The 27,262-nt window shown below is 54.9% G+C and overlaps 9 protein-coding genes across 9 annotated transcripts; 4 read left to right on the top strand and 5 right to left on the bottom strand.

Moving 5' to 3' along the window:
- Positions 1 to 2,127: 2,127 nt before the first annotated feature.
- Positions 2,128 to 4,947, top strand: KRP23_11759 (Transposon Ty3-G Gag-Pol polyprotein; the record flags this gene model as incomplete). Its single annotated transcript, XM_067882333.1, has 1 exon — positions 2,128 to 4,947. One exon carries the CDS (start codon positions 2,128 to 2,130, stop codon positions 4,945 to 4,947), a length of 2,820 nt encoding a protein of 939 aa, XP_067740596.1.
- A 3,551-nt stretch (positions 4,948 to 8,498) lies between these two features.
- Positions 8,499 to 9,593, top strand: KRP23_11758 (CDT1-like protein a, chloroplastic; the record flags this gene model as incomplete). Its single annotated transcript, XM_067882331.1, has 1 exon — positions 8,499 to 9,593. The coding sequence occupies one exon, from the start codon at positions 8,499 to 8,501 to the stop codon at positions 9,591 to 9,593; it is 1,095 nt and encodes a 364-aa protein (XP_067740595.1).
- A 1,931-nt stretch (positions 9,594 to 11,524) lies between these two features.
- KRP23_11757 (uncharacterized protein) lies at positions 11,525 to 12,481 on the top strand (the record flags this gene model as incomplete). The annotated part of the gene is made up of 1 exon (XM_067882330.1): positions 11,525 to 12,481. One exon carries the CDS (start codon positions 11,525 to 11,527, stop codon positions 12,479 to 12,481), a length of 957 nt encoding a protein of 318 aa, XP_067740594.1.
- Positions 12,482 to 12,615: 134 nt separating this feature from the next.
- KRP23_11756 (ATP-citrate synthase) lies at positions 12,616 to 15,933 on the bottom strand (the record flags this gene model as incomplete). Its single annotated transcript, XM_067882329.1, has 1 exon — positions 12,616 to 15,933. One exon carries the CDS (start codon positions 15,931 to 15,933, stop codon positions 12,616 to 12,618), a length of 3,318 nt encoding a protein of 1,105 aa, XP_067740593.1.
- Positions 15,934 to 16,694: 761 nt separating this feature from the next.
- On the bottom strand, positions 16,695 to 17,572 carry KRP23_11755 (uncharacterized protein; the record flags this gene model as incomplete). The annotated part of the gene is made up of 5 exons (XM_067882328.1): positions 16,695 to 16,796; positions 16,889 to 17,122; positions 17,206 to 17,293; positions 17,400 to 17,444; positions 17,514 to 17,572. The coding sequence occupies 5 exons, from the start codon at positions 17,570 to 17,572 to the stop codon at positions 16,695 to 16,697; spliced, it is 528 nt and encodes a 175-aa protein (XP_067740592.1).
- Positions 17,573 to 17,750: 178 nt separating this feature from the next.
- Positions 17,751 to 19,769, bottom strand: KRP23_11754 (uncharacterized protein; the record flags this gene model as incomplete). The annotated part of the gene is made up of 7 exons (XM_067882327.1): positions 17,751 to 18,100; positions 18,174 to 18,279; positions 18,371 to 18,441; positions 18,505 to 18,581; positions 18,650 to 19,011; positions 19,080 to 19,372; positions 19,442 to 19,769. 7 exons carry the CDS (start codon positions 19,767 to 19,769, stop codon positions 17,751 to 17,753), a joined length of 1,587 nt encoding a protein of 528 aa, XP_067740591.1.
- Positions 19,770 to 20,234: 465 nt separating this feature from the next.
- KRP23_11753 (GTP-binding nuclear protein Ran) lies at positions 20,235 to 21,296 on the bottom strand (the record flags this gene model as incomplete). The annotated part of the gene is made up of 3 exons (XM_067882326.1): positions 20,235 to 20,379; positions 20,459 to 20,955; positions 21,294 to 21,296. 3 exons carry the CDS (start codon positions 21,294 to 21,296, stop codon positions 20,235 to 20,237), a joined length of 645 nt encoding a protein of 214 aa, XP_067740590.1.
- Positions 21,297 to 22,312: 1,016 nt separating this feature from the next.
- On the top strand, positions 22,313 to 26,068 carry KRP23_11752 (Switch 2; the record flags this gene model as incomplete). The annotated part of the gene is made up of 3 exons (XM_067882325.1): positions 22,313 to 23,383; positions 23,467 to 23,942; positions 24,031 to 26,068. 3 exons carry the CDS (start codon positions 22,313 to 22,315, stop codon positions 26,066 to 26,068), a joined length of 3,585 nt encoding a protein of 1,194 aa, XP_067740589.1.
- An 84-nt stretch (positions 26,069 to 26,152) lies between these two features.
- On the bottom strand, positions 26,153 to 27,148 carry KRP23_11751 (uncharacterized protein; the record flags this gene model as incomplete). Its single annotated transcript, XM_067882324.1, has 4 exons — positions 26,153 to 26,497; positions 26,569 to 26,658; positions 26,731 to 26,772; positions 26,837 to 27,148. 4 exons carry the CDS (start codon positions 27,146 to 27,148, stop codon positions 26,153 to 26,155), a joined length of 789 nt encoding a protein of 262 aa, XP_067740588.1.
- Positions 27,149 to 27,262: the final 114 nt, after the last annotated feature.

The following is a 27,262-nucleotide window of genomic DNA, read 5'->3' as shown; positions in this document are numbered from 1 at the left end:
GGTACGACTCAACCTACTAGCCGACCGTGACCTGTCGTCATGCCGAAACGCCGCGCTGATGATTCAAGTGACGAGGAGGAGTCCTCCGAATACTCGAAGCCGATGCCTGTACCCATCTTCGCGCCGATTCTCCCACCAAGACTGAGTTCCATTTCTCACAAGGCGTTGGTGAAGTGGGATAAGCTGCGCATGGAGTATGAGGCCAAGATGAGAGCTCGTTGCAGAAGCTCTGGCGAGGACTATAACTTGGTGACGCAGAACGTAAAGGAATCTTTCGATCTCCGTCTCCTAGAGACGTTCTGTGCGCTGAGACTTCGGAAGGACGTTGCCGATGTCACCGAAGGACAACTCATCGCCGAAATCAAGCATCTACTAGGGAAGGTCAAGAACGATGACCTACCCGACATCAAGACCCTGTGCGCGAAGGAGCTACGGATGGATCTGTCGGAGACAGACGTAGATGCCCGCGTACTGGCCTATTTTCAGCGTTTCCATGAAGTCGTCCTGGAGAACGGACTTGAAGAAGTTTTCTCCGGTGATGATGGTGAGAAGGAGAAGTGCAAGCGTTTGGTGTCGTGTTTGGCCCCTCCGGTCCTGAAGGCCGATGTCAAAAGTGCCGTTCGTTGGACTAACAAGGAGGCTGGCAAAAGCATTCAAAAGCTGTACACGCTGATCTATGAGAAGGCTGTCGAACACGAGCGTCATTTCCAGCAAAACAAGCGGATGCGACTGATGGTGAAGGACAAGATTTCACTGCCTAAGTCCGCGAAGAACGTTGAGAAGTCGACTACGGCTCATTCGAAGAAGCCGCCTCGTAATGACTCTGGTAAGCGATTCTTGTCGAAGAAGACCGACACGAAGGTTGAGAAGAAGATCGACCAGAAGACTGACAAGACCTTTAAGCCGTCTATCTCGCGCAAGGAGCCGCCGTCGCCGTGCCCGAAGTGCCAAGAGATGCACTGGCTCAGCGATTGCACGAAGGCAACCGACGCTGAGAAGATCGTGCTTCGGCAGAAGCTTCGCGAAGCTAACAAAGCTCGCCAGTCTCGCGTGAAGAGATTGAAAGAGTTGATGCCGCCGACCTCACGCACTGTGACAATCAACGGCGTACTGGATTTGCCGTGTTGCCCGGACACTGGTTCCGACTACACGGTGATCAGCCGTTCACAGTGGAAACTATTGCTCGACGTGGATCCCTCGGTGCAGGAGATTCCGTTGGAGACACCGGTGTGCAGCCAGTCGTATGGTGCACACCCAGTCGTGGCTGAGAAGAAAGCCATGCTTCATGTCCTGATTCACACGGCTGCTGGGCCGGTGCAGCCAGTGGAAGCTGTGCCGTGCCTGATTGTGGATACGGACGACGACGAATTCATCATTGGTCAAGACCTGTTGATCGCCCTGGGTATCGATGTGGATCGGCAGCTTGAGCAGCTTGCCTCCCATCGCGAAGACGACACCGGTGGTGATCCATTTGATTTGGAGGCGGACGAACGCCCCATGAACCCAAGTCATGTGGCCTCTGATGAAGAAGTTCGTGCTGCAGTGGAGACTCTGATTGAAAGAGCCCTGGAGCATAACTTTCCACCCGAAAAAGTGGACAAGTTGCGAACCATCGTGCACATGTATGATGTGTGGCGCTTGGAACTCCGTGACGATCCACCTGCTCGCGTTCCACCGCTCGAAGTGCGTTTGAAGGATGGGGCTCAACCATGCAAATGTAAGCCTCGCAAATATCCTCCGCATGTTCGCCAATTTTTACGTGAATTTAACGACCAACTTGTGACACTAGGATGGGTCTACGAGAACCCAACAAGTCGCTGGGCAAGCCCCGTACTCCCAGTCAAAAAGTCACAAGAGCTCATGGATTTGCGGCAAACGACCGACTACCGCGAATTCAACTCAATGACCGACATCATGGCTGCAGTGATGCCGATTCTTTCCTTGGTAATGGAAAATGCACGTGGAAAACAACATTTTGGACTTTTCGACTTCATTAAGGGTTTCTGGCAGCTACCTTTAGCTGAGTCCTGCCAGGAGTGGTTATCCTACATGACTGATGAAAAGATCTACACTCCACGACGCGTCCCACAAGGCTGTGGCGACGCTGCTATCTATTTCCAAAAAACAATGGAGACATGCTTTGCGACGCTACTGTACAAGCACCTCCTCGTGTGGATCGACGACCTGTTGCTCTACGCGGACGATATAGACACTTACCTGGGCAAACTCGATGAGTTATTTTCGCTGCTGAATGATTTTGGCCTCAAACTCAGCGTGAAGAAGTCCAGCCTGTATCAACAGGAAGTGAAGTGGTGTGGCAAAATCATCGACGCCAATGGTGTGCGCCATGACCCCGCCAGGATCGACTCACTCCGTGCAATGCCGTACCCCAGTACAGCAGGGGAGTTGCAGCAGTTCCTATGTGCAATTAATTGGATGCGAGAGAGTCTCATTGACTATGCCCGTCAAGTCTCTCCGCTTCAACACCGATTAGATGAAGCTCTGGCCAAGACACGACGCACGAAGCGTGTGGCAGCTGGAATTTTAATCGAGCTTAGCGCAGCAGAGAGAGCTGCCTTTGACAATGTGAAAGACATGCTAGCCTCCGCGGCTACGCTTGCTTTCCCGAACGACTCGGCGACAACATGTCTGCTAACCGATGCTTCGGATATTGGGTGGGCCGTCATCGTGACGCAAGTAAAGGACTTTGACATCAAAGTGCCCGTCCAGGACCAACAACACCAACTCGTCGAGTGTTTAAGTGGCACCTTCACGGGTAGCCAACTCAATTGGACAGTGATCGAAAAGGAAGCTTTCCCTATCGCACTGGCCTGTGACAAGCTGGATTATTTGCTGCTCCGACCGCAAGGATTCAGGATGTTCTGCGATCATCGCAACTTAATTCACGTGTTTGCTCCTGACGAGAATGTCAAAAAGCACGTGAAAGGCAAGTTGTTGCGGTGGTCCATGAAGTTGATGAACTACAACTATGTGATCGAACATATCGCCGGCCCGAACAACGTCTGGGCCGACATGATCAGCAGGTGGGCTGGCAACCACGTTCCAGTCACCAGCAGGATCAGCAGGATTCGTACTGACACACCAGCGGCGCCAAGCGCTGCATCTCAACAGGAACTAGCCAGGGAGGTGACGGGGCCGATCATCTCGACGCTCCGCCCTCTTGATGACGACAATTTCATTTGGCCGACTTTTGTGGAGATTATTCTGGTGCAGTCACGTTATGAACCGCCATCTGGAGCCGTGCGTACCGACGACGACGTATTCACGCTCCGCGACCGAATTTGGATCCCTACTGAAGCTAGTGATCTCATTTTACGACTATTCATCATTGCACACTGTGGTGCTCAAGGCCACCGTGGTCACGCTGCCATGGTGGAGCACCTTCGACGATTGTTTGCGATTGAGAAGCTCAACACCCTGGCGTCCACCTTTGTCCGCCAGTGCCGGCTGTGCCTGCATTCAAAAGGGGGGAACATCATCCCCAGACCTTGGGGTGAAACAATTGATTGTTGTGAACGCAATGGAGTTTTACATTTCGATTTCCTGTTCATGGGTGAGAGTTTTGGCGACTCCAAGTATATCCTAGTGCTAAAGGATCATGCCTCGCATTTCTGCGAGCTTGTCGTGGCAGATACAGCCGACAGTACGGTGACCGTGGAGGCGTTCCTCGCCTGGCACTCTCGTTTTGGCCTGCCACCAGTTTGGATCTCGGACCAAGGATCTCATTTCAAGAACGAAGTGGTGAGTGAGCTGTCGCGCAGGCTGCGTACGCAGCAGCAGTTCACCCCCGCCTATTGCCCGTGGATAAACGGCTCAGTGGAGCGCGTGAACCGGGATATACTCCAGGTGATCAGGACAATGATACTGGAGTACAAGATCAACCACAGCGACTGGGTGTACCTGGTGCCCATGGTACAGTCCAGCCTCAATCACACTGCAGTACCTTCGCTCGGCCACAAAGCGCCAGTGGAGCTGTTTACTGGGCTACCGTGCCCGACACCTCTCAAAGAATTCTACCTGCCTGGTTCGGGGGAGTTCAAGGAGGTGCCAGCGAGTGACAAGATTGATGACTTTCTCGTCAACCTGCGAAGCAGTATTCAAGACATGCATAAGGCCGTTGAAGAGCAACGACTGAAGCAGAGACTGCTGAACAAGAAGCGGGAGCGAGGAGAGAACATGGTGAACTTCATGGAAGGTGATTATGTGTTACGCTCACGAGTGGACGAAAAGAACGGCAACAAGCTGCTCGTCACCTGGGTAGGGCCGTATCGCGTGATGCGCGCCGATGTACACTCTTTCATGGTTCAACATCTCATCACGGGTGCCGAGTTGGACGTGCACGCCTCTAGACTGAAATTCTATGCAGACTCCAGCTTGGACGTGACCGAAGAACTGCTCGAGCACATCTCGTCCCAAGGAATCATCTTGGCGGTGGAGAAGCTCAAGGAGCATCAGTGGAACGACAACATCAAAGACTACGAGATTTTGGTGCAGTGGAAGGGACTCGAAGCGATCGAGGACTCTTACGAACCACTGACGACCCTGTCTCGAGATGTTCCAAAACTTGTGAACCAGTATGTAGCCGCCGCGGATCAAGAGCTGAAAGCACACTGGCAGCGTGTGACTATGACTGGAGATCAACAACTACAAGAACCGATAGTTGCAACTGAAATGGTAAGGCCGACGGACATGAGTCGCCGAAGGTCCAGCCGTCGACGGAAGCAACCGCGTTCAACTACAACTACAACTACTCAAGCGTCCGACAAAGGTGACACCGTCGCTGCAACATTGCAGACGTCGAGTGATCGACCTGGACTTGAGAACAACCAACCCGACGCGAACACCCCGAAGCGCCTGACACAGGTTCGAGCTGAGGATCAAGGTGTAAGCCGTCGTACGCGTTCACAGACCGCTAGGGCCGACTGACTGGCGAGCGAGAAGTGATCGTACAATCAATGCTGAAGACCCTTCAGGCGTGGTCATGGCCAGGCATGGATCTGACTGCCATGGCTGCAAATGGAGAAGGTGACGAAGCGGCGGAATCAACCAATGCTGAAGACCCTTCAGGCGTGGTCATGGCCAGGCATGGATCTGACTGCCATGGCTGCAAATGGAGAAGGTGACGAAGCGGCGGAATCAACCAATGCTGAAGACCCTTCAGGCGTGGTCGTGGCCAGGCATGGATCTGACTGCCATGGCTGTAAATGAAGAAGGTGATGAAGCGGCGGAACCAAGCTTTGGGGGCTGTGTGGTGGATTCTGGATCAAGCCAGCTTCCGCCGCCAGACGTGAACTTCAAGACTTGACCAATAGACAGTGTGCGACTTGATGCAACCAGGTCAATCACAGAAGGAGCTACGCCTGATCCTGGTGCATCAAGGTCAGCGTGCTTCCTTGGCGATGGCAGAGCCAGACATCTGGCTCTGACCAAACTTTCATGGATCTTGTAGAACAGGCCGCCAGTGATCCAAGTGGAATCGCGGGTTGCCTTACATGTTCCCTTTCATGCTGCCATCAGCATGAAGGCTTCATACTTTCATTGAGAAGGATGGATGGTGACGACTGTCCAAATCTCTCACTCTTCAATTTGCTAGTTACATCACAAGCTACCAATACACTAGGCTACAAGTTCCAGCAGGATCGCCACCTGCCTCGCCCCGTGTTTTGAGTTGCTTCAACCTCCGGAAAACAGCACACGTGGGCAGCCCTGTGGGCGACTCCGCACCTGGCACCCAGTTCAGGTCCTGGCTCAGCGGTCCTTGAAGGACCCCTTCAGATTCCTCACACGAACGCATCCCCCATTTCAACTCCGTATATTTTCGCCATTCGCACTCACTCATGGAGTGGCAGATGCACATGTACATGTATGGATACTGCACCGATACCATCAAAGCATTACCCTGGAGCAAACTCGGCTGCTGCCCTACCCAACGCACCTGACTTGATCGCATCTAGCCCTCACTTGTGCTTCTGCCTCCTGGCACGCACCCGCCCTTCCTACTCTAATCCAACTCGTCGGTGTTCCCGTTCGTCAATTTTGCAACTTGGAGTCATGGGCAAAAGGTTCTTTACGACGGAGGACCTCAAGATCGCTCTAAACATCTTCTGCTGCGTCTACGGCATTGGTACACTTGGCATGCCTGGCAACTTCTCACGCGCTGGCCCCGTGCTAGGGATCGTCGGTCTAGCGTTCATGGCCTTCGCCAACGTCTACTCCTCCGTTGCCATCTGCCGCGTCATGCTGTTGGCACCTAAGAGTGTCAAGACCTACAGCGACCTAGGCGAGTGGTGCATGGGCAAGTGGGGACACTGGTTTGCAGTCGTTTCGCAGATGGCCTCGTGTCTGCTAGGCCCGTGTGTGCTACTTGTGCTGGGCGGCACCTTGCTCGACGGCCTCTTCCCGGATGCCTTCAGCACCACCTACTGGATCTGCTTCATGGCGCTCCTGTGCCTGCCCGTTTGCCTCATCCCGACGCTCAAGGAAGGTGCTGGGGTCGCTTTCGCCGGTTGCGCGGGCACGATCATCGCCGACGTTATTGGCGTAGCCGTCGTCATGTACGGCATGCGCGGCCACCCGTCTGCGCCGTCACCCGATATCAAGTTCTCGCAGGTCGTGGGCATGTTCGGCAACCTGGCAGTCGCGTACAACGCGGGTATTGTAATTCCGGCCCTACAGCGCCAGCACAGTGAGCCGACACGCATGCCCCGCGTGGTGTTTGTCACCATGGGCTTCATCTCGTGCCTGTTCCTGATCCTGGCCAGCACGGCGTACTCGGCCGTGGGTTGCCAGATCACGGGCAACATCTTGTTCTCCATCTACCCGGACTCGACGAGCGGCCTCACCACGCTGGGCTTCAAGTCGAACTGGGGCGCCGTCGTCATGGCCTACTTTTCCATGCAGCTGCACATTACGATCGCCTTCTCCGTCATCCTGAACCCGCCATTCTACCTTGCCGAGCGCCTGATTCTCAAGATGCACCAAAAGAAGGAAGATGATGTGGAAAATGCTCTGATGTACGGCGCAGCAAACACGCCCAGTAAGGACAGCGACGGCCGCCTCTCGTCCAAGATGTCGTACATCTCAAACGCTGACGCCGAAAACCCGTACCTTGACGACATTGAGGCAGAGGCTGCCGAATACCGCGGCGCAAACGCGATCAAGTACGTTATCCTCCGTGTCGTTATCCTGGTGATCCTGGTGGTTATCTCGATCATCTTCCGCGACCATTTTTCCGACTTTTTGGATTTCGTTGGCGCTTCGTGTATCACGCTGATCAGCATTTTGTTGCCCATTATCTTCCTGCTCACGAAGCTTTGGAACGAAATCCCGATGTGGGAGAAAGTCCCTGCGTTGTTTGTTGTCGTCATCTGCAGCTTCCTCGGCTGCTACGTAACGTACACGTCTGGCAAGGCACTGTTCGCGCCGACCACCTCGGACGTGCCGTTCCCGTACTGCGACAGCGAGTACGAGAACGAGGTGTACTACAACTACACGGCCGTCCACGACCGGTAGATGAGAGTACAGCGTAGACTGTAGGTGCCGCTTGCCATATCAATGAACGTATCCATAGGTATCGTATTTCCCACACTCGGAAATTTGGCTTTCGAGTCGAAATTGGTACAGTATAACTCGTCGGATCTCCGGACCCCATCATTGTGATGATCAGAGCTGCCGCACTGGCGTCTCGACGCACGGTGCTCGGTACAGCCTCGCCCCGGAGGTCACCAGAAAGGATTGGTGTTTGTCTTTGGAGTGCGCTTTGTCTATCGTATCGTCTTGAGATTTCCGGTGCGATGTCGTACATTCGCGCGACATTTGTAGGTGATTGATCTTTGATTTGCATGGGTTTGTGCATCGCAAAGTACGAATCCAGCGTGTCCGCGTGGCCTAATGGATAAGGCATCGCCCTCCGAAGGCGGGGATTGGGGGTTCGAGTCCCCTCGAGGACGCTTTTCGCCATTTTAGCAGGCAGTGTGGCACACACCACGAGCCACAACCACTGCCAGCAACATACTCGGCATTCAGATTGCACGTCGTGCTGCCTGCCTGCATGGCTCGCCTCGCATCACTACAGCGGCCATGACTCGCTGCCGCTCGCTCTGCACTTCAAGACATGGCACCCTTAGACAACTCCGAAATAGCCCCTCTGTTCCGTGCCCCCCCCCCCCCCCCCTTCGCATAGCGAAACCGAGCGATTGAGCGCTCGCCGACCCCACCGAGAACCACCAGGAAATAGACCGCCACGCGATCGTGCACGCGCCTTTCAGTAGTGCAGCTCTGGCAACCAGCCACCTTTCATTTTCCCTGGCCAGTCTCAGAGAATGTTATCCGCAAGGGAACCTGTTGCTGCCGAGGCTGCGGCGGAGCCGCATTCGCGCCAAGACAATTGGAGTCTGCTTCAATTTGAAGACTTTGGGCTAAAAATAGGTTGGCAGCCACCCGTGAAAATTGCAATAGCGACAGCACAAAATCGCAAAATGTCAGACAAGGTGGAACCGGTCGATGCGTCGCCGCAATCTCGGCGGTCCACTCGGCGCCTCGACAAGCGTGCGCCTCCTTCTCTTCGCGTGCTGGTGCGTCTCTTCTCGGCGCTGGAGTTCGGCCTCGGTGCGCTGACGCTCTACCAGCACACGCCTGACTTCGCCGCCGTCAAACGCGCCGTGGAGAGCTCCTGCCAGCTCAGCTTCACGCCTGCGCACTTGCAGCAGATCCTGCATCTGCTGCCGGGCGCCTACGCGCTCGAGTGGAAGAAAAACACGCGCACATCTCGTCGTCAAGCGCAAGAAGAGGGCGGGAACTCGCTCCAGGCGCAGCGCCAGCGATTGCAGCAACAACCGCCAGTGCTCACATTGCGCAAGCAACAGCTTCCACCACCGAACAGCGACTGCGAGGGTCTGGAAGCTCGTATCTCTCTGTTCTTCAGCAAAGTAAACGATTATTTAGAGGGTCATGTGGCGGCCATTAAGAAGGAGTTCCCAAACATGTCGGACGAGGAGCTGACGAACGCCCTGAAGCTCATTGAAATGGAGAAGTTCCCACTGCCGAAAGTGCCGGCGGAGATTGCGAGTGGCGAGAGCTCTGCTGCTTTGCTGGAGAAGAAAGAGAAGAAGGAAAACAAGAAAGGGGAACAGACGACAGACTCTGACGCCAAGGAGAAACTGGACGAAGCGCTTGCAAAACCTGTCCCGCAAGACCTGAAGACACTGCCAGACTGGCTCATCCACAAGGTCCGGAAGCAGGAGCTAGGCCGCAAGGGCGTAGCGGAGAGCAGTGCGAAGGCATTGAAGAGGAGACTGCTGTCGACGCTGCCGCAGCTTAGCGACCAGTTGCAGTCGCTAGTTATGGTCACGAGGAAAACCATCTTCCCCAAGGCGGAGGTGCTGCGCAAACTTGCGGCGCGAGCACCGATCAAGGGTAAAGTCGAGGAGCAGCTCTATCTACTGGAGTCGTTGGTACCGGAATGGCTCACAGTGGTGCTGGACGATGGTGAAGAGTACATCAAGATATCGACCGGCAGCAAGTACAACGCTGTCAAGGCCTCTCTGCGGCGCGCCATCTCCGTCGAAGCCTAAAAGTATCAAACGCAACTCAAGAAGAACGCGTGTGCGTATTTGCGATAAGCATGGCGGTCGATGGAAGCAGCCTTCTTGGTAAATGCATCTCAATAAATTGTCATCTATAAGTCATCTACAAGGGTCACGAGCAAGCTCTCTTTCTTGAGAAGAAAAATTTCGTCTTCTCGAACTTAGGTGTAAAATACATGCCCGTATAAATAAGGTTTTTACGCGTTCATCACCGGAAAGCAATTCATACGCCGCCTCGTCGCACTCGTCGTCCATCAGGAGTCCGGGCACGTCCAAGACCGTGGAGAACTGGAAGCGTGGCAGCACGTAAAACACATACAGTGCGCCCCAGTTCGGCACCAAGTACGTCCCAGTGGAAATCACCAGACGCAGTGACTGCTCGAACAGCCCGCCGTTGTCATCGAAGAACATGCTATCGCACTCGCGCGTTTTGCCTGCACAACAGTCACGTTTAGTTCTTGAAGCATGTACGTCGAGCCCAAGTTCTTACCGCCGACACCAAGAGAGAGATACGCGTCTACCGCAAGTTGCAAGCTAGTGCTCACGAGGTTACACTGTTCACGCAAGCAATAAACGTAGAGAAGCACGCACAAGTCCGTCGTGTTAGCTATCAAGAGACTGTGCCAGAAAGAGACTCTGTCAGCGGGCGCACTTACGATCAGAAGAACCCAAATCCGTCCTTCATCCCAGAGCAGCTCGAACTCACGTTTGATCGAATCAAGGTGCGCCTGAGCCGTGCGCGTCTCAAACGTCTCTGCATGGCGGGCTCCATCGAACGCGACCGTGCTGTAGTTGCCCGTGCCTTGTAAACCAAACTGCCAGCTCGGAGTACCCGCTGCGGCACTGCTGTCACCATCGCTTGACGCTACAGATGAACATTACCGCGGCGGCTATCTATCTCAACTTGCCAGTTGTTTTGCACGGCAACAGACCACATGTGTTCGTCAAACTCAACGGCGTGTGCTCCAACAATAGGACCACGCAATACAACAGTATGTTCCCAATTCAACGTCATTCCCCCCACACTCCAATTGCAGCTTCCCATCGTCAACATGTTACCGTCGATAATCGCTACCTTCCAGTGCATGAGTCTGGGGCCTGCGTGATATACGTTGACCCCGTTTTCAACCAGTTTTTTTTATCATTGCTGAGCTTTTCTCGGTGACTTGTATGCCCGATCAACGAGAACACGAACCGTGACGCACGGATGATAGCGTCGGTCAGTTCCGGATGCGACAAAGATGAACATAGCGATATCTACGGAGGTCTCTGCGCCGTCGAGCAAATCAATGAGCTTCGTCGCGAGAAAACCAGTAGTCTACAACTGCAGTTTGTGACTTCTCTGCTGGGGTTAGTCGCGGACGGCGTTTCTTGGGCTTCAGCGGGCTTTGCGTCCTGTTCGCATTCGGCACGACGCGTCGCGAAGCAGTGTACATTTGACGTGCTAGGAAAACCGGAACGTGTTATTTTATATATTAACTGTACGAGAACCACAGCCTCTCCATAGCTTATAATAAAGGAAAAAAAACGTGGCTGACATAATAATGGCTCGGAAAGGCCGATCCTGCACGCTGCTGTTTGAATGGCTCGGAACGTCGCAAAGTGGGCAACTTATCCTGCAGTGTAGGATAAGTTGCCCACTTTCGAATTCCCGAGCCAATTAATACAGCAAAATCCGAAAGTGGGCAAAAAATCCTCCGCGTGTATTGCCACGTCAAACCTGGCTGGTGTGGCGTACGTAAAAGAGGTAGAGTGTGGCAATAGTTAGTGCACCTGTCACTATGGCCCACACGGGGCAAAAATTCCTGCAAATCTATTGACACCGACTCTGGTTCCCAGAACCCGTACTTCTACGAAATCTTGGATCTTTCGGATTCTTGAAGCGTCACTCTCGAAAAGCTCGAGTACGTGTGACAGCTATGGACTCGCGATTCGCCACGATGGACGCGACCGGCGACGCGCCCACAGGCTGCGCGCGCGCGATCGTGAAGACGGTGGTGGCGCTGAGTCTCCCGTTCGTGCTGAGTCCGCGCGAGGTGGCCAGCGAGGCGGCCACCAACGTGGCGGCAGCCTTCACCACGTGCTTCAGCCGCCTGCGCCAACGCCGCACGCAGTTCAATGAGGAGCAGAAGGAGGCTCTGCTGACGGAGGACGAGCGGTTCTCCGAGGCTGCGATGATGGAGCTACGTCGACGGGTGATGGAAAGCGGCGCCTCGGCGTCTCCGGTCATGCGGTGGGGCCCCGTAGCCCAGGACCAACCGCCGCAACCGTCCCGCTGGAAACAGCGCAAGATGCAGGAGCGCGCGAGAACTAAGATCAATACGTCGCCCCGCTGGAAGAGAACGGTCTCTGAGAAGGAGCAGGAGGCATTCACGACGCTGGCGTCCGACACGGAGAAGGCGCTGGATCAGATCCTCGAGTCGACCAAGACGAGGAAGCACTCGAAGAGCAACGAGACGCTGGACGTTGAAACTGTGAGGCGATTGAGTGTGGACGAACTACTTGCACACGACGCAATGGAGAAGGTGGAGGCTGTTTCGCCGGAGAAGACGGGGGTGGAGAGTGTGCTGCTGGATCTCCAGGACGATGATGGAAGTTTCGACGGTGAGTCCCTGCGCCAGTGGCTGGCGGGAATCGACACCTCCCGATCGGAGGAGTACTGCGTGTACGCGAGGCAGTTGGAAGAGCACGGGTTCCTGACGCTGGAGGACCTGGCGCAGCTGGAGAGCGACGACGACGTGGATCAGGCCATGAGCGAGGTAGGGATCGCAAAGTTCGCGCACCGGTTGCGCATCCGGAAGGCCATTCAACGGCTGCACTCTTCTGAGGAGACCAGCGCTGCTATTGCTACACTTCCTGTTGCCGCTAGCGCGTGATGGAAGCAGTCAAGAAAGGAAGACGAGAGGTTGATATGAAGAAACACACATTTTCAGAAGTTACTACTTAGCATCTACTACTTGCGCGGAAACGTACTGGTATGCAATGCAGCGTCCGCTCTCGCTCCGTCCATCTAGAACTCCTCGTTCAGGTACGAGATGTCATCCCACGGGTGACGGTACAGCGGCTGCTTGAGGCGCTTCTGGTCGAGGAAGTGGCCGATGAAACCAATGCTGCGGCCGAGCACGAAAAGGCCGTTGAGGCAGCCGTTCTCGATCTGCTCGTTGGCCTCCTCCAGCGTGAAGACACCGCAGTTACGCAGCAGATCCACGAAGCAAACGGCAATGCAGCCGTCCACGTTCAGGATAAGGTTGCTACGCTTCTTCGTGGTCACCTGCTCCACCTCCAGAGCGAAGTCCAGCACGTCCGTGGCGGGGAAGTTCGCCTTGGCGAACTCCTTGATGATAGTCACACGCTTGTCCGGGTTCGAAAGCGACTTGATGCGGTGGCCAATGCCCATAATGAGCTTGTTCTGGCGACGCATGTCCACCACAAAGTCAGCCGCGGACATACCCGAGTCGTGCGCGCTCGCGAACATCTCGGCAGCCTTGTCTAGCGCACCACCGAAACGGGGTCCAATCGTCACCAGACCCGAGATCAGCGACGAGATCAGGTCCTTGCCGGCACGGGCAGTGACAATCGTGTTGTGGGCGCCCGACACGGCCGGACCGTGGTCAGCGGTCACCATGAGCACCATCTCGATAAACTTCGAGGCGTAAGGCGGCAGGTTGCGCTTGAACCACAGCAGGCCAATAACACCGCCGACGCCCATGTCCTGCTCAAACACCTTCGAGATAGGAGTGCCGGCGTAACGCAGCTCCTCACCACGGTCATCCGAGATGGACGAGATGAAGTTCGCCGGCTTACGAATGAGGCCAAGGTTTTTGGCCCAGGCGTAGTCCATGGGCACCCTGGGCACCGGGACCTCCGGACGCGGCACGATCGCACCCGACGCAACCATCGAATCGAACTGCTTGCGGATGGCGTTGCCGAACTGGTCGAAGTTCTCCGGGACAATGGCACCAGCGGCGGCGAGGGCAGCGTTCTTGGCCGACGCAGTCTCGGACTCGCCCGTGGCGCAGGCGCCAGCGTGGCCGAACTGCACCTCGAACGGGAAGATCTTGGCGCACGTACCAATGCACCAGGCAACCACCGGCTTCTTGATGGCACCCGACTGGATAGCACGGCAGACTGCAAACTCGTCAGTGCCGCCGACCTCGCCGAGAAGCACCATCATCTTCACCTCCGGGTTCGCCTCGTAACGCAGCAGGTGCTGGATGAACGTGGAGCCCGGGTACTTGTCGCCGCCAATGGCCACACCCTCGTACACACCGTCGGTCGTCTGGGACACGATGTTGTTCAGCTCGTTAGACATACCACCGGACTTGGACACGTACGCCACGCTACCGGGGCGGTACAGCTTGGACTGCACAATGTTGTCCAGCATGCCACCAGTGTTACCGATACGCAGGCAGCCAGGCTTGATACCACCAACCGTAGCGGGGCCGATGATGCCCACGTTTAGCTCACGCGCCTTCTTAGCGATCAGACGCGACTGCTGCTCCGGGACACCCTCGGCAATGATGGCGTGCGTCTTGATGGTGGCGCTGTGCTCGAAGCCCTCCATAGTGGACTGGTACACGGAGCGGAACGACGAGAAATTGATCAGCACGCTCACGTCCGGGTACTTCTTGACGGCATCCGACAGCTTCTGGAACACGGGGATCAGACGCTCCGAGGTGCCCCAGTAGAACTTGAGGTAGTGGTTGGGCGAGAACGGGAAGATCAGCGCCGCCACACTGGGGGTCTTGCGCTTGCACAGGTAGTCGAAGTCGAGCATACCCTGCACGGCACGCTGCTGTAGACCGTAGACGATGCAGCGCGTCTTGTCGTGCATGCGCACAATACCCTCGTCCTGGATCACCACAGGCAGCTGCTTGTTGGCGACACCCTTGCTCTCCAGCTCGTCGGCGCTCTCGCCTTCCTCGTTGTCGCTGTTAACAGCGCTTCCCTCCTCCGAGGCCGGCTTGCTCACGCTCACCTTGGTGCCGCCAAGAGTCTTGGCAGTAGGCTGAGCCACCACCGACGTGGGCTTCTCCACAAGACCAAGAGCCATGGGGACGACAGCAGTGATGTGCGTCTCCGGGCCGAAGACCTCAATGGGAACGCCCGTAGCCTCGCCCACCTCACGCATGACAGTCAGGCCCTCCTGGCAGTTGGGGCCACCACGACGCACCCAGATGTGGATCTTGTTGTCCTTGAGCTTCTGCTGGTACTCATGGATAGCGCGGATGATACCCTTGAACGTCAGTGCGACGTCCGTGAAGTTGGCAATGCCACCACCGATGATCAGCACCTTGCCGCGCTCGTCAAAGTTGCGCGTCATGAGGTCCAGGATGGTCTTGGCGTAGTGGTACGTGTGCGTCTCGCTAGGGGCGCCCGAGTACTCGCCGTAGTTGGCCAGCTCCTGGCCGTAGCCCAGGTCGGCGATCGTGTCAGCGTACACGACCGATGCACCTCCGCCAGCCACCATGGTCCAGATGCGGCCCGTGTGGTTGAGGATCGTGAGCTTGAGCGACGCGCCCGTCTTGGAGTCCAGGTCCGCGATGAACTCCTCCTCGGCGAACTTGGCGCGGCCGAAGGCCGGCGGGAACTGGATGTCGCCCCAGCGCTCGCCCACGAGGAAGTTGGCAGTCTCGTCGAGCTTGGCGGCCATGTCGAGCACCGAGATCTGGTCACCCACGAGCACGATGGGGTTGATCTCCATGTAGACGAAGTGGAGCTCGCGGAAGGTGGCGAGCATGGCCACGAGGAACTTGGCGAGGATGGGCTTGCGCGCGTCCTCGACCGAGGGCAGCAGCGCGGCCGTCACCTCCTCCTCGGAGGCCACGGACTCGATGCCGACCTGCAGGCGCTTGGCCTTGGCGTCCACGTCGCCGACGTCCACGCCGCCCTCGTGGTGAAACAGGATCTCCTCGCCGTCGCGGTTCGAGACGATGCACACGTAGTGCTCGTCGGCGCCGCTGTGCTTGAGGAAGGGCTCGACGATGAAGTGCGTGAGCACGCCCGTGACGGTCTCCACCTGCACGGGCTTGTTGATGCGCTCCCAGACCCAGTCCTGCACCTCAGCCCATGACGCGTTAAGCAGCAGCAGGTTGGCCTTGCCGCGGCGCTTGATGAGCTGGTCGGGCTTGACCACGAGCTTGGTCTCGCCCAGCGACGTGAGCCACGGGCTGCCGGCCTCGATGGCGCCGAAGAAGTCCTCGCGGCTCTGCTCGGCGAAGCTCTTGCTCACGGCCACCTGCGCGAAGCGCTCATTGAGGTGGAAGGCCGGCAGGCTCGTGGACAGGATGCGCTTGCCGTCGAACTCGCGGATCGCCTTGGCCGACATGGTGCAATGTGTGAAGTGGAGGCCGGGGGATGACTGGGACGCCGCAAAATCTCAAATGGGCTGCGAGGATCGGGATCGAACCGCGCTGGAGTGATGGTCCACGCACGTGGAAATCTGGCTGACGCGGCGCCCTCCAAGCAGCGCCAGGCTCCGCGCTTCGGCACTTGGTTTTTGTATGGGAGCTCGGTGGATAGGTTTGCCCACGAAGAGGCACGATGACATCATGCCGTCCGGGAACCAGCCCATTCTTAACGCAACTCAGTAGAGCAATCTTCAGAAAATGGCGTGGCAACAATAAAAATTAGGTTATTTGATGTGCAAGGTTTTCCAAGTAGTTAATGTTAGGACATATGATGTCTTATTATATCCAAATAAACAAGTTTACTCGGTTTTGAAGCTCAAGGCCGGGAAAGCGTACTGAGAATGGGTTATTTGCGGTGCGGATCGGGTGTGGGTAGGGTTCTAGGCCTGCGTCGACGGGCAACGTGAGCGAGGGCGCAGTGATCGAGCGCCAAGACCACCGGCCTCCTGTTCATGCATGCCGAGCAGAGCAGGATGACACGAAGCGCTGTGCTGACAGGCTGACGCCGACGGCGGCGCTGTGACGCGGCCCTGCACCGACGAAATCAGGCGCGTGACGCAAAGCCAATGCGCCGCCAGCTTCAACTTGCCGTTAAACACCCGCCGCTCTCCGTCCAATCCTCCGGGTTGCCCCCCGGCGACGACGCCCCCGCTATAATAGCATTGTTCGCGGCGCCGCGCTAGTGGCTGGCTGCGCGCTGTTGCAGCCTCTTCAGCCGGTCCAAGTAGCTCGTGCTCATGAGGAAGTGCTGGTAGCTCAGCGGCGCGCGGTAGCAGCAGAGCTGTCGCGTCAGATAGAAGCACAAGGTCCAACCACGCGACGTCAGTCGGGATCAACAATCACAAACGCCACCACCGACCAGCGCGCTTTTACCTGCTGCCGCTGTACGCGCGCCACCTCCTCGACAGGCGGCTGCTCTCCGAAATCGGCCACGATGTCAGCCAGGTCCGTGGACGCCCTGCGCCGGCATGACGGAGAGTTGCTGGCGCGCGAGATCGGCGACCGTCGCGCTTGGTCGTCCGGCGAGGCCGATCGCGGGTTGTTCGCTACGGCCCGTGGGCTCTGCTCGACGGCAGACTTCGGCGCGTCATCATCCCAGCGATCCACCTGCAACAAGAAACCGAGCACCAACGGCGCAAGGATGTGAGCTCCAGCTTCAGCGCAGACGGCGCGAGCGCAATGGCGCGTACCGGTGCGAGATGCAGCAGCTTGCGGAGTTGGTCGCGGCGATCGCGGTGCGTGTCCGGAGCAGTGACGAGGCAGAGCTGGCAAGGTGTCCTAGCGGAACCAATCACGGGTTAGCCACCCAGCACCGGGCGCTGCAAAAAGAGGACCCTGCGGCGTCTATGCAGAACTGAACAAGGCCGCTTGGTGCACGACGTACTCCTCGATCGCGACACTTGTTGCCGCTGGCGAGACCCGCTTCTGTCTGTGTGAGCAAGCGATCTTCGTGAAAATGCGCTGATACAGGCGCCCTCGCAATGTTGGTGGGTGTTACCTGGAGTACTCCCGGCCGTAGTTCTCGCGCTGTCGGTCGCCATTTTCGGTGTCGGACATGGCAGCGGGGCGGAGGCCTGATCGCCTTCGACGAGGACGAGGTGGCGTTCTCAGCTCAGGACGGTGAGAGCATGGCAACTTGCAGTCCAATACGGTGTTTGCATTATGAGCTGGGCCTCCAAAATAGGAAGAGTGCAATAGATAAGAACAGTCTGCGCTAGGTGCTGGTTTGCTACTTCTACCGACGACCAAGCCTCGTCACGAAGCTGGCCGTACATGCAATTCCGACTGCGAAAAGGATGCACGGAAGTGTGAGCACGTTTCCTGTCCCCAGCGGGGCCAAGCTTTCGGTACCGTAGACCTGAACGGTCAGATCCGAGGCTGCCTCGAAGAGCATGAGCACGCCAACGTAGAGGCCATTGTTGTTGAAACCATGAACCGATGTCAGGAGCTCCTTGCCCATGATGCCCACGACCGAAAAGGGGAAGATATTCGCAGCGGTTTGGTAAAAGGCTGTGACCACGAAGCCTGTAAACGCGACCTCCTTGCAGACTTTTCCCACCGACACGGCAACGACTAAGGCGCTCGCTTGAATATACACGCAGTAAATAAAAGATTAGCGTCATGGCAAATGACAATAGGAAAGCCATAGTCCACGTACTTCCAATCGCAAGCCCAAGAACAGTGAACCGTTTCAAATAGGTTGCATCTGGAACTCGTGGCATGACAAGCAGCACGATGAAACATATCACCGCGACGAGGCCGTTCTGCACATTTCAAGAAAGCGAAACAGAAAGCGCCAAGTTCATCAGCATGATATGCTAATAAGACACTTCATCTTTCGATCAACAGACATACCTGAGCAATGAGCGCCGTGTTAGCTGTGTTGAGACCTTTTCTGTAGTCACGCTGGCTGTTGTCGTCGCAGTCTACATACATGTACACTGTCAGCATAGTGCTGCTTTCCGTAGTTGAGCGAATTCGTTGGGTACCTGAACTCTTGCAACCTCCGTACACGTTAGCTCCCCACCACTGGTAAACCTCTTCCGAGAAACTCAACCACGCAAACCTGCAAGACGGTCGGTCAGTCTGTGAGCTGGAAACCTTGGACGCCACAACGAGAAGTTTGAGACTTACGATAGAACGAAGTACACAATACACAACAAGCGAAAGATCTTGGGCGCGTGCACAACTTGTTGCCATGCCTCTCGCCCCACACGGCTGAGCCGAGGTTGAAACATGGGTTTGTCCTGCGGGTGCTCAGGCCGAAGGTAGATGCATACCGCCGTCGTGACGAAGATGGCAGCCAAAGCAAAGCCAAAAGCTTTCAGTATCTCCTTGCCACTGATGGCACTCGCGAAGACAACCGCATCAGATGTGCTCCGAAAAAGCAGTGATCCCAGCACGCCACCTACGCCTTCATACATCGCTAGCGTTGCTTGGGCATGAACTTGAAACTCGATTGGCACCATATCCATGATGCGAGCTCGCAGGCCGATCTGTAGGCAGCAGGGAGTAAAGTTATTAAAGATGCATCAATAACTCGACCTTACAGAGAAGAACCTACGTTCAGTAGCAGTACGCCGATGCTGAGGAGCACGAGCAGTAGCTTGGTCAGCGATTGGAGTGTGGGGAAAAGCACGTTTGCTGAGCCGTAGAGCAGCCCTGTAACCGTGGCTATGAGAGCGGCAGCCATCAGGAATACGTTGCGTCGTCCCCACTTGGACAGCGATCGATCGGACATCGCTCCAAGAATCGGTCCAAGGAAAATCTGGATGAGGCTTGGCACAAACCGCGGCACAAAGTCGGAGATGCCCATAGACTCCATGTACGACAGTCGGGTGTTGGTGAAAACAGTGTCTACAAAATACAACAAGATCAAATGTCAGCTCATTGCACCACAAGTAGCACGGCAAATGTAGATCATACTGAGAATTGCGTAGGCAGCCCAAGGCATGGCGAGTACCAGACACGTTCGAAACGCCCGAGTCTTTAGTGTCCACTGGATGTCCGAGGCGTGAAGAACGCCGCCGCCGACATGGTCGGTGCTGGTTCGATCGTCCTCGACGTCCACAGCGATTGCAACGTCGCTCTCAGAGACGAACCGAACTACTTTCAGCGCATTGACACCTTGTTCTTCAACCACTGAGTCAACTCTTTGGTGGTCGACGTCACCTGGTGTGGCGCAGCCTATGTAGACGCTTGAGTCCTCGCCGTTGCCGTCGTCTTGCAGCGGCTTCAGGTGCAGCCGCTCCATCGCCCTGTGCTTAAGAAAATAGTCTGTTTCTGTGACAATGACGATCTGCAAAAAAAAGTATTTTTACGCAGTTATTAGTGACTGCCGCAAAATACTGATGACAACGGAAGAGCAAATTCGGCATCCACAAGCACGCCAAATTCATGATCGTGTGGGTTTATCTAACTACGAAATGGAGCTAAGCTAATCGGAAAGCAATCAAAAATAGAGCAACATGCATTCAACCGCGACTATTTCCTCACTGGTCTTCTTCGTCTCCTGGTTGTCAATCGTTTCAAAGGAACTCGGCGTTCCATCACTTCAGCGGCAGCAAACCAGACGGGCGATGCGGCCGGAACGCGCGCGATCAGGCTCTGCTTGACCAGCGCAGCAGCTCTGTCCGAATCCCCCTCCTTTGTTCTCCTCCTTGAGTTCTAAGCGAAAAGTGCAGGTCGAGGCGTGATAGGACAGCACACCAATTCCAGCTTACAGGTCCTCGTCCTCATCGGGAAGTGGCACCGCGGCGGCAGCAGAGCTAGCGTCCGCCTCAATCTGGGCAATCTGTTCCTGGGTGATGGTAACCTCAGGCGGGCGAAGAGCAGGAGCCTCCACAAACGTCAGGTTGTTGTCGCTGTAATTGGGATAACATACAAAACACGTTAGCAAATACTGCTCCATAATAATCAGATCCATCAAAGTGCACGACGTACCCGACAAGCTTGCGGGCCAGCCACAGGAACGGCTTCTCGAACTGGTAGTTGGACTTGGCCGAGATGTCGAAGTACTGCAGGTTTTTCTTGCGGTGGAACGTGATCTGCTTGGCCTTCACCTTACGGTCCTTGACCTCGACCTTGTTACCGCACAGCACGATGGGGATGTTCTCGCACACGCGGAACAGGTCTCTGTGCCAGTTCGGGACGTTCTTGTACGTGATACGCGACGTCACGTCGAACATGATGATCGCGCACTGGCCCTGAATGTAGTAGCCATCGCGCAGGCCGCCGAACTTCTCCTGGCCGGCCGTGTCCCAGCAGTTGAAGCGGATGGGGCCGAAGTTCGTGTGGAAGGTAAGCGGGTGCACCTCCACGCCGAGCGTGGCGACGTACTTCTTCTCGAACTCGCCCGTCAAGTGGCGCTTCACGAAGGTGGTCTTGCCGACACCACCGTCACCCACGAGGATAAGCTTGAATTCCGGGACGTTCTGTGCCTGAAAGAAAATGAAATCAAATCCTGTCAGTCTAAGCTGCTGGTGCCTCCGTCCAGCGCGTCGCCCCTGTGCCTTGAGTCCCTCGAATGTGTTTGCTCTTGTGCTGCTCTTCCTGTTTATGAGTTTTCAAGTCCGTCCTGGCGCTGCAGCGGTTGCTGCAGCACTAGATCGCAACTTGTGGCTTCATTTTCAGGTCGCGCTGTTGTTGGAAGCTATTTCTGCGCACCCGCGCGACTAGCGAACACGAGAAGCGGCGGGGCGGCACACGAGGGTCTCAGGTACACGGCGAGGGTGGCGCGACGGCGGACGGACCGTTAAAGGCGGGCATATGCACGTACCATCTTGTCTTGCGCTTGGGAACTTTACCAACTATCGGGCGACTGGGGCAGCCAAAATAACTCCCGCACCACGCCCTCCACCAGCCACCGACCATACTGAACCCAAGTGATGCGTCTGTCCTTGAGGTTTTACTCGGGATCCGGAATAAAACCTCGCGAAAGCCGATGGGGCTAGGTTCAGGAAATCATACTGAAATCAAGTCAATCGGATCGAGGACTGCGATGACCAGTAATTGCCGTTTTCGGAAATCTAGCGAATCTGCTCGACATTTAGAGAATCGAACCTCTACAGCGCCATTGACACTTGATAGCCAACCAGACGCCAGCCACCATGCACCTCATGTACTACCTCGGCGACGACGGCAAGCGCGTCTACACGCTCAAGGTGCGGCGCTACGATATTGATGTGCACGTAGCTATGGGCTTACCTAACTGTGTGCCTTTCGCTGCCTCTCTGTCTGCAGAAGGAGACGCCTGCTGGCTCCCCCACGTGCTCGGCGCACCCGGCGCGCTTCTCGCCCGACGACAAGTTCTCCAAGGAGCGCATCACCACCAAGAAGCGCTTCGGCCTGCTGCCCACGCAGTCGCCGGACCCGATCTTCCAGTAAAAAGCTGCCGACCGACGAGGGAGCGTCAACGATGGCATGTGTACCTCACACACCGAAGAAGCGACCTCCAGCAGTGCTGTAGATTTATATAGACCTAACGTAATTCCAAGCCAGTGACCTCAATGATGCCTGTTGTCTTGCATTTGGTAGCTGTGCAAGCATTGCTTGCCAAGCAACAGCGGACGCGAATTGACATGCTTTCCTGTTTACTCAAGATGACTGTGAAATCAAATAATTTTTATGAAATTGGTTTAGACGTGTCACCACATCGTGGAACATCACACTCTGGCACAACACAGTAAAACGCTCTCAATATAGTCGAATGCAGCAACAGAGAATACTTTTATACACAAAACGATCAAGATAAGCAGGCTCTCCTTCAGCGTCAGTCTACTTCCTATCACAGCAAGTATGGAGCTGATGTCCAGCAGCGATGAAGAGAGCGACTCGCCCACGTCGCTCTCCGCGTCTCCAGCCGCGCACAAACGTCCACAGGTCTCCGCCAGCCAGGACAGTCTCGAAGACGAGCTGCTGAGCCCCAGCAATGCCCGCGTCTCATCCAGCCAAGGCTGCGCAGGCCCCAAACGTGTCGTCTCCGCGCGCGAGCTTCTCATGAGCCTCCTGCCACCCGGGAAGCAACGCCCCAACAAGGCCAAAGACGGGGCGGTCGACGCCGCAGTCGCAGCCTATTCGCTCGTCACGCCACAGAAACCTACAGCTCCTCGTGCTAGACGCAAAGAAGAGGAACGAGAGCTGACTGCAGGCGAGCGTATTGCGCGCAAATATGGGCTCGTGGCTGCGTCCAAAACGTCGCCTAAGGAACCGACGACGCGAAAAATTACCCAATTCAACTCAACTAGCTCCACGCCAGGCTCTGTCAGACGCTTCATAGGTTCCCAAGCTCATTCAAGGAAAGAGACTGCACCAGTGGAAGAAACTCCAGCGGCGAAGCCCAAGAAGAGGTCGTTCTGGGACGCTCAGACTGGCGGTGTGGACGCTGAGCAGAAGCATGAGGCCAAATCGACCTATGTTTCTCCGTTCAGCGGTCCTGATGGGTTTATTAATGTGAAGCGGAGGCGACAACGAAAACTGCAGCCGACAGAGGAAATGACGGAAGAAGAAGTGAAAAATGCTCGAGATGCTTTCTACGATGACTCCAAGGGAGACGCGCAGGATATTGGACCTCGTCCGCGGCACATTATTGGCTCTGCAATTCCAGAGGTCGATGATGCAGACGAGTGGTTTTCAGATTCAAAGGAAATGGTTTCGGAAGAGGAAGAAGTTGCTGTTAAGGATGATGGTAAGGTGAAAGAGACGCACCCAGCTTTTCCTACTACTGCCAGTCGACCAATTACTCGGGAAAAGCGATCATCATTGAGGCGGCAAAGACCGAAGCGGGTTCAAAAGGAGCTGAGCGATTCCAGCGAGGAGGAGAAAGAGGCATATACTAGTGAAAAGTGGCCGCAACTTGATCCGCCGAAGGTGCGTTGTCATGTATATTTCTTACTTTACTGCGTATGCATCATTATGGTGCTAAACAAACTTTATTTTGTTCGCTGCTGCAGGCTGACGTTGGCCCCATGATTATGCCATCTTCGGAGGAAGGAGCTAAGACTCTTGAAGTCTGTGCAAATCTGAACAATTACCTATTTGACTACCAGCGTGGAGGTGTAGACTTTCTACACAGTGCTTACCAGCGCAATACGGGTGCGATTTTGGGCGATGATATGGGTCTTGGCAAAACCATACAGGTAATTGCTTTTCTGTCGGCAATTTTGAACAAGTGCGGTGATCATCGAGATAAAGATGCGTGGAGAGCGTTGCTTCATCAGCGTCGAGAGCGGTATAACGCTTCTGCTGGTGGTAATCCTGAAGATATTGGTTTTAGCTTTGATGGTGAGGTAGCGCCAGTTTTTATCATTATGCCAGCATCTCTGCTGCAAAATTGGGAGCAGGAGTTGCACACATGGATGAGTTGCAGTACTATTATCTTGCGTGGGAAGCCAAACGACCGCGACGCAATGATCGACCAGATTGCTAGGTACTGTTGTTTATTGACAACGCACAACATACGCTACTTACACGTCGTGGTAACTTACAGTTGGTGGGTTGTTGATACATATGTACAGAGGTGAGTACGAAATCGTAATTTGTAGCTACGATATCCTGAAAATGTATTTGAATCGACTGCACAAAATCTCATGGGAAATGGTGATCTTGGACGAAATGCACTGCCTGAAGAACCCTGAAGCGCAGCTTACCAAAGCTGTGAAGGCTATCAAGTGTAAGAGACGGTTTGGTCTTACCGGCACGCTGATGCAAAACAACGAAAAGGAACTACACTGCTTGCTGGACACGATAGCTCCAGGGGCGTTGGGATCCTGGGCGGAGTTCAGTATGTACTACGGAAACGATATCAAGTACGGAAGGAAGAAATCCGCTGCCCCTGAGGCTGTTAAACGGAGCCATCAGAAGGAAAAAGAGCTTCGTGAAAAGTTGCTCCCGTACTACCTCCGACGAGAGAAGGACATTAATCCGACATTCCAAGTAGTCAAGAAGAATGACCAAGTGGTGTTCTGCGACCTCACCCCACTTCAAATGGCAGCATATGAGCGGGTCTTAGCCATGCCTGAGTTCGAGTTAATCCGGCAAGGAGAGGAGAAATGTGACTGTGGCCGCGATAGTAAACTGAAACGCAAGCAATGTTGCTATAAAATACCCATGGATATCGGTGATACCCCTGGGTTGCTTTATGAGCGCTTCCATGAACGAGGCCCGTGCAAAAACTGCCCCAATTGCATGGGGCTGGTATGTGTGGCCATGCTGTTAAAGTTATCGAATCATATGGAATTACTCAAGATCAATCCGCATGAATCAACGGAGGTCCAGCACTACCAGCGCGAATTTGCTAAAACAGCGTTTGGAGATGATCTTGATGCCGTTGGAGGTGTCAATCAGGTGTCCAGCTTCCAAGAAATGTGTGCTATCGCTACCAAAACGTGCGGGAAAATGGTCGTGCTGGAGAAGTTGCTTGCAGTGTGGAAAAAGCGTCGGGAACGAACGCTCATTTTCAGTCGAAGTACACGAATGCTTGATATTATCCAGCTCTTTTTGATCACAAAGGCAATCAGGTATAGTAGACTTGACGGAAACACCAAGGTGGAGGAGCGGTTGCAGATGGTGAACGATTTCAACAGCCCTGAGAGCAACACAAGCGTGTTCCTGATCAGCACGAGAGCCGGTGGCGTGGGTCTCAATTTGCAGAGTGCGACCAATGTAGTGATTTTTGATCCGAGTTGGAACCCAGCTCATGATTGCCAGGCTCAGGACCGAGCATACCGCATCGGTCAGACGAAGGACGTGCAAGTGTACCGACTCATCACTTTGGGGACAATCGAGGAAATGATGTATGTCCGGCAGATTTACAAACAACAACTGAGTGACACAACATTGAAGGGCGCAAATGCCCCGCGCTACTTCGAAGGCGTTCAAGGCAATCCAAACCAGCGAGGAGAACTCTTTGGCTTGAAAAATTTACTGTGTTGGAAAGTTGGTGGCGTGCTGAAGGGGATTCAGGACTCGTACCAACGGAGCCGTGAGGGGTTGCTAGTGCAGCAGAATCGGGTTCGGTATGACGCTGCTCCGACGAGTAAAGCACCAAAACGATCGACTTCGAAAAAGGCTGACTCAATGGATGATGACGGTGAAATGATTGAAGTGGCCGACGAATTGGTGTCAGATATACTGACAGCAGAGGACGCACCTACCCCAGCTCCTATCGAAGGTACCGAAGTAAAACCTCCAGCTGTGAGTAGTGATAGCGGTGACAATGACATGGACGCGCTACTAAATGGAGCAACGACATTTCGTCACGAAGAATTCGTTGGAGAGCAGGACGATGCTGATGGAGATTATCAACTTGAAAGTAACTCTGCTGTGGTTGAAGAGTCTGAAGCTGAGCTAGAAGCAACTGGTCCAACGACTTATATCGGCGCTCTTGCTCGAGTTGGCCCTGGTCAGCAGGAGTTGCCATTTCATTCATCACCTGAGAAGTATAAATCTCATGGCAGCATTCTATCACGGATGAAGGAGGTGAGGAGCTCTAACGGTGGGACTGATGCGGACGGAGAAGCTCAGAAGAGAGTTTACGTGCCCACATATTTGTAAGGAAAATCCGTTTTTGCGTTTATCGATGTGCTCAAAGTATAAAGCTTGATATACAACGAGAGATCGTAACACTAAGGTGGAGAACTAGCTGGATCGGGCTCGTGCATGGTGGCGTCGCGAGCTTCGCGATTTTCTTCGCCCTGAAGGAGTCATTGTGGTGTGCTCCTGACAGATCTCACGCGCGCGACCCATAAATGATGTGGTGGTGATTGGCACCATCCCCAACGAGATCATCCGTGTAATGAGACTTGAGAGCCCCAACATAAGCTCCGGTGTCAATGCACCGAAAACCCAGCCTAACGCCGCTAACTGATACAGAACGGCCATGCTGAACGCCACAACAAGGCAGCATTTCTGACCGCGCGAGAAGCCGATCCAGAGCGGGATCGACCGCATCAAATACCCGATAAACGCCACAAAGCAGCAGCTCTATTGACACGAAGCGAATAAATTAGCCTAGTGTTGCAGGAGAAGCTGAAGCAAAGACTACTGCGCCGTACCAGCTCCGCGAAGACAACGGACCCGTAAACCCCTGGAATTTCGCTGTCCTCGGTCATAGCAAGAGTGTTCCAGGGCATTGGAGAGGTGTCCTACATAGAGGAAAGCCGCGTGACGCTTCAATCAATCAGGACAACCACGACAAGTATGATACGTGCACGAACCTGAAGCATTGTACTGCTATAGAAATCGTCTCCATGAGTCTGCTGCAAACGCCTCCCTGTTAAAGGTGGGGATTTACTATCAAACGACCTTCACAGTGAAAGTTACCTGGATATCCGAGTCAAGGTCGTTCGCAACTAGTAGTTCATCGTGAACTGTGGGCAGCATGACCAACGACAGCTCGTCGGATTCAATTGGTTTGGAGTCTTGCATCTCTGGGTCAGAATCAACGGAATGTACACTCTCGAGCTCGCCTTGATCTCGGTAGACCTGGTACTTGCTCGTCTGAAAGTACAAACTTGGGTCGGCACCTACGACCACTGTGCCGTCCGTGCCGAGCACCACGTGCTGAGGATTGCTCGATGCTGCCATCGTCGTGGATGCTACCAAGAGGCCTTGCACAGCGTACGACACACGCATCTCAATTAAACTTTGGTGTTGCTTGGCTTCACTCTTTTTGGTTGTGACAAGGACAACAAGTCTCCCCCGTTCGTTATGACTCCTGCAAGGCGCCGTTATTATGAATACTCCAAG

Source organism: Phytophthora ramorum (assembly GCF_020800215.1).
Source record: "Phytophthora ramorum isolate Pr-102 chromosome Unknown Phyram_PR-102_s0012, whole genome shotgun sequence".
In the NCBI taxonomy this organism is placed as follows: Eukaryota; Oomycota; class Peronosporomycetes; order Peronosporales; family Peronosporaceae; genus Phytophthora; species Phytophthora ramorum.
This window is presented reverse-complemented; position numbering and strand designations above follow the sequence as displayed.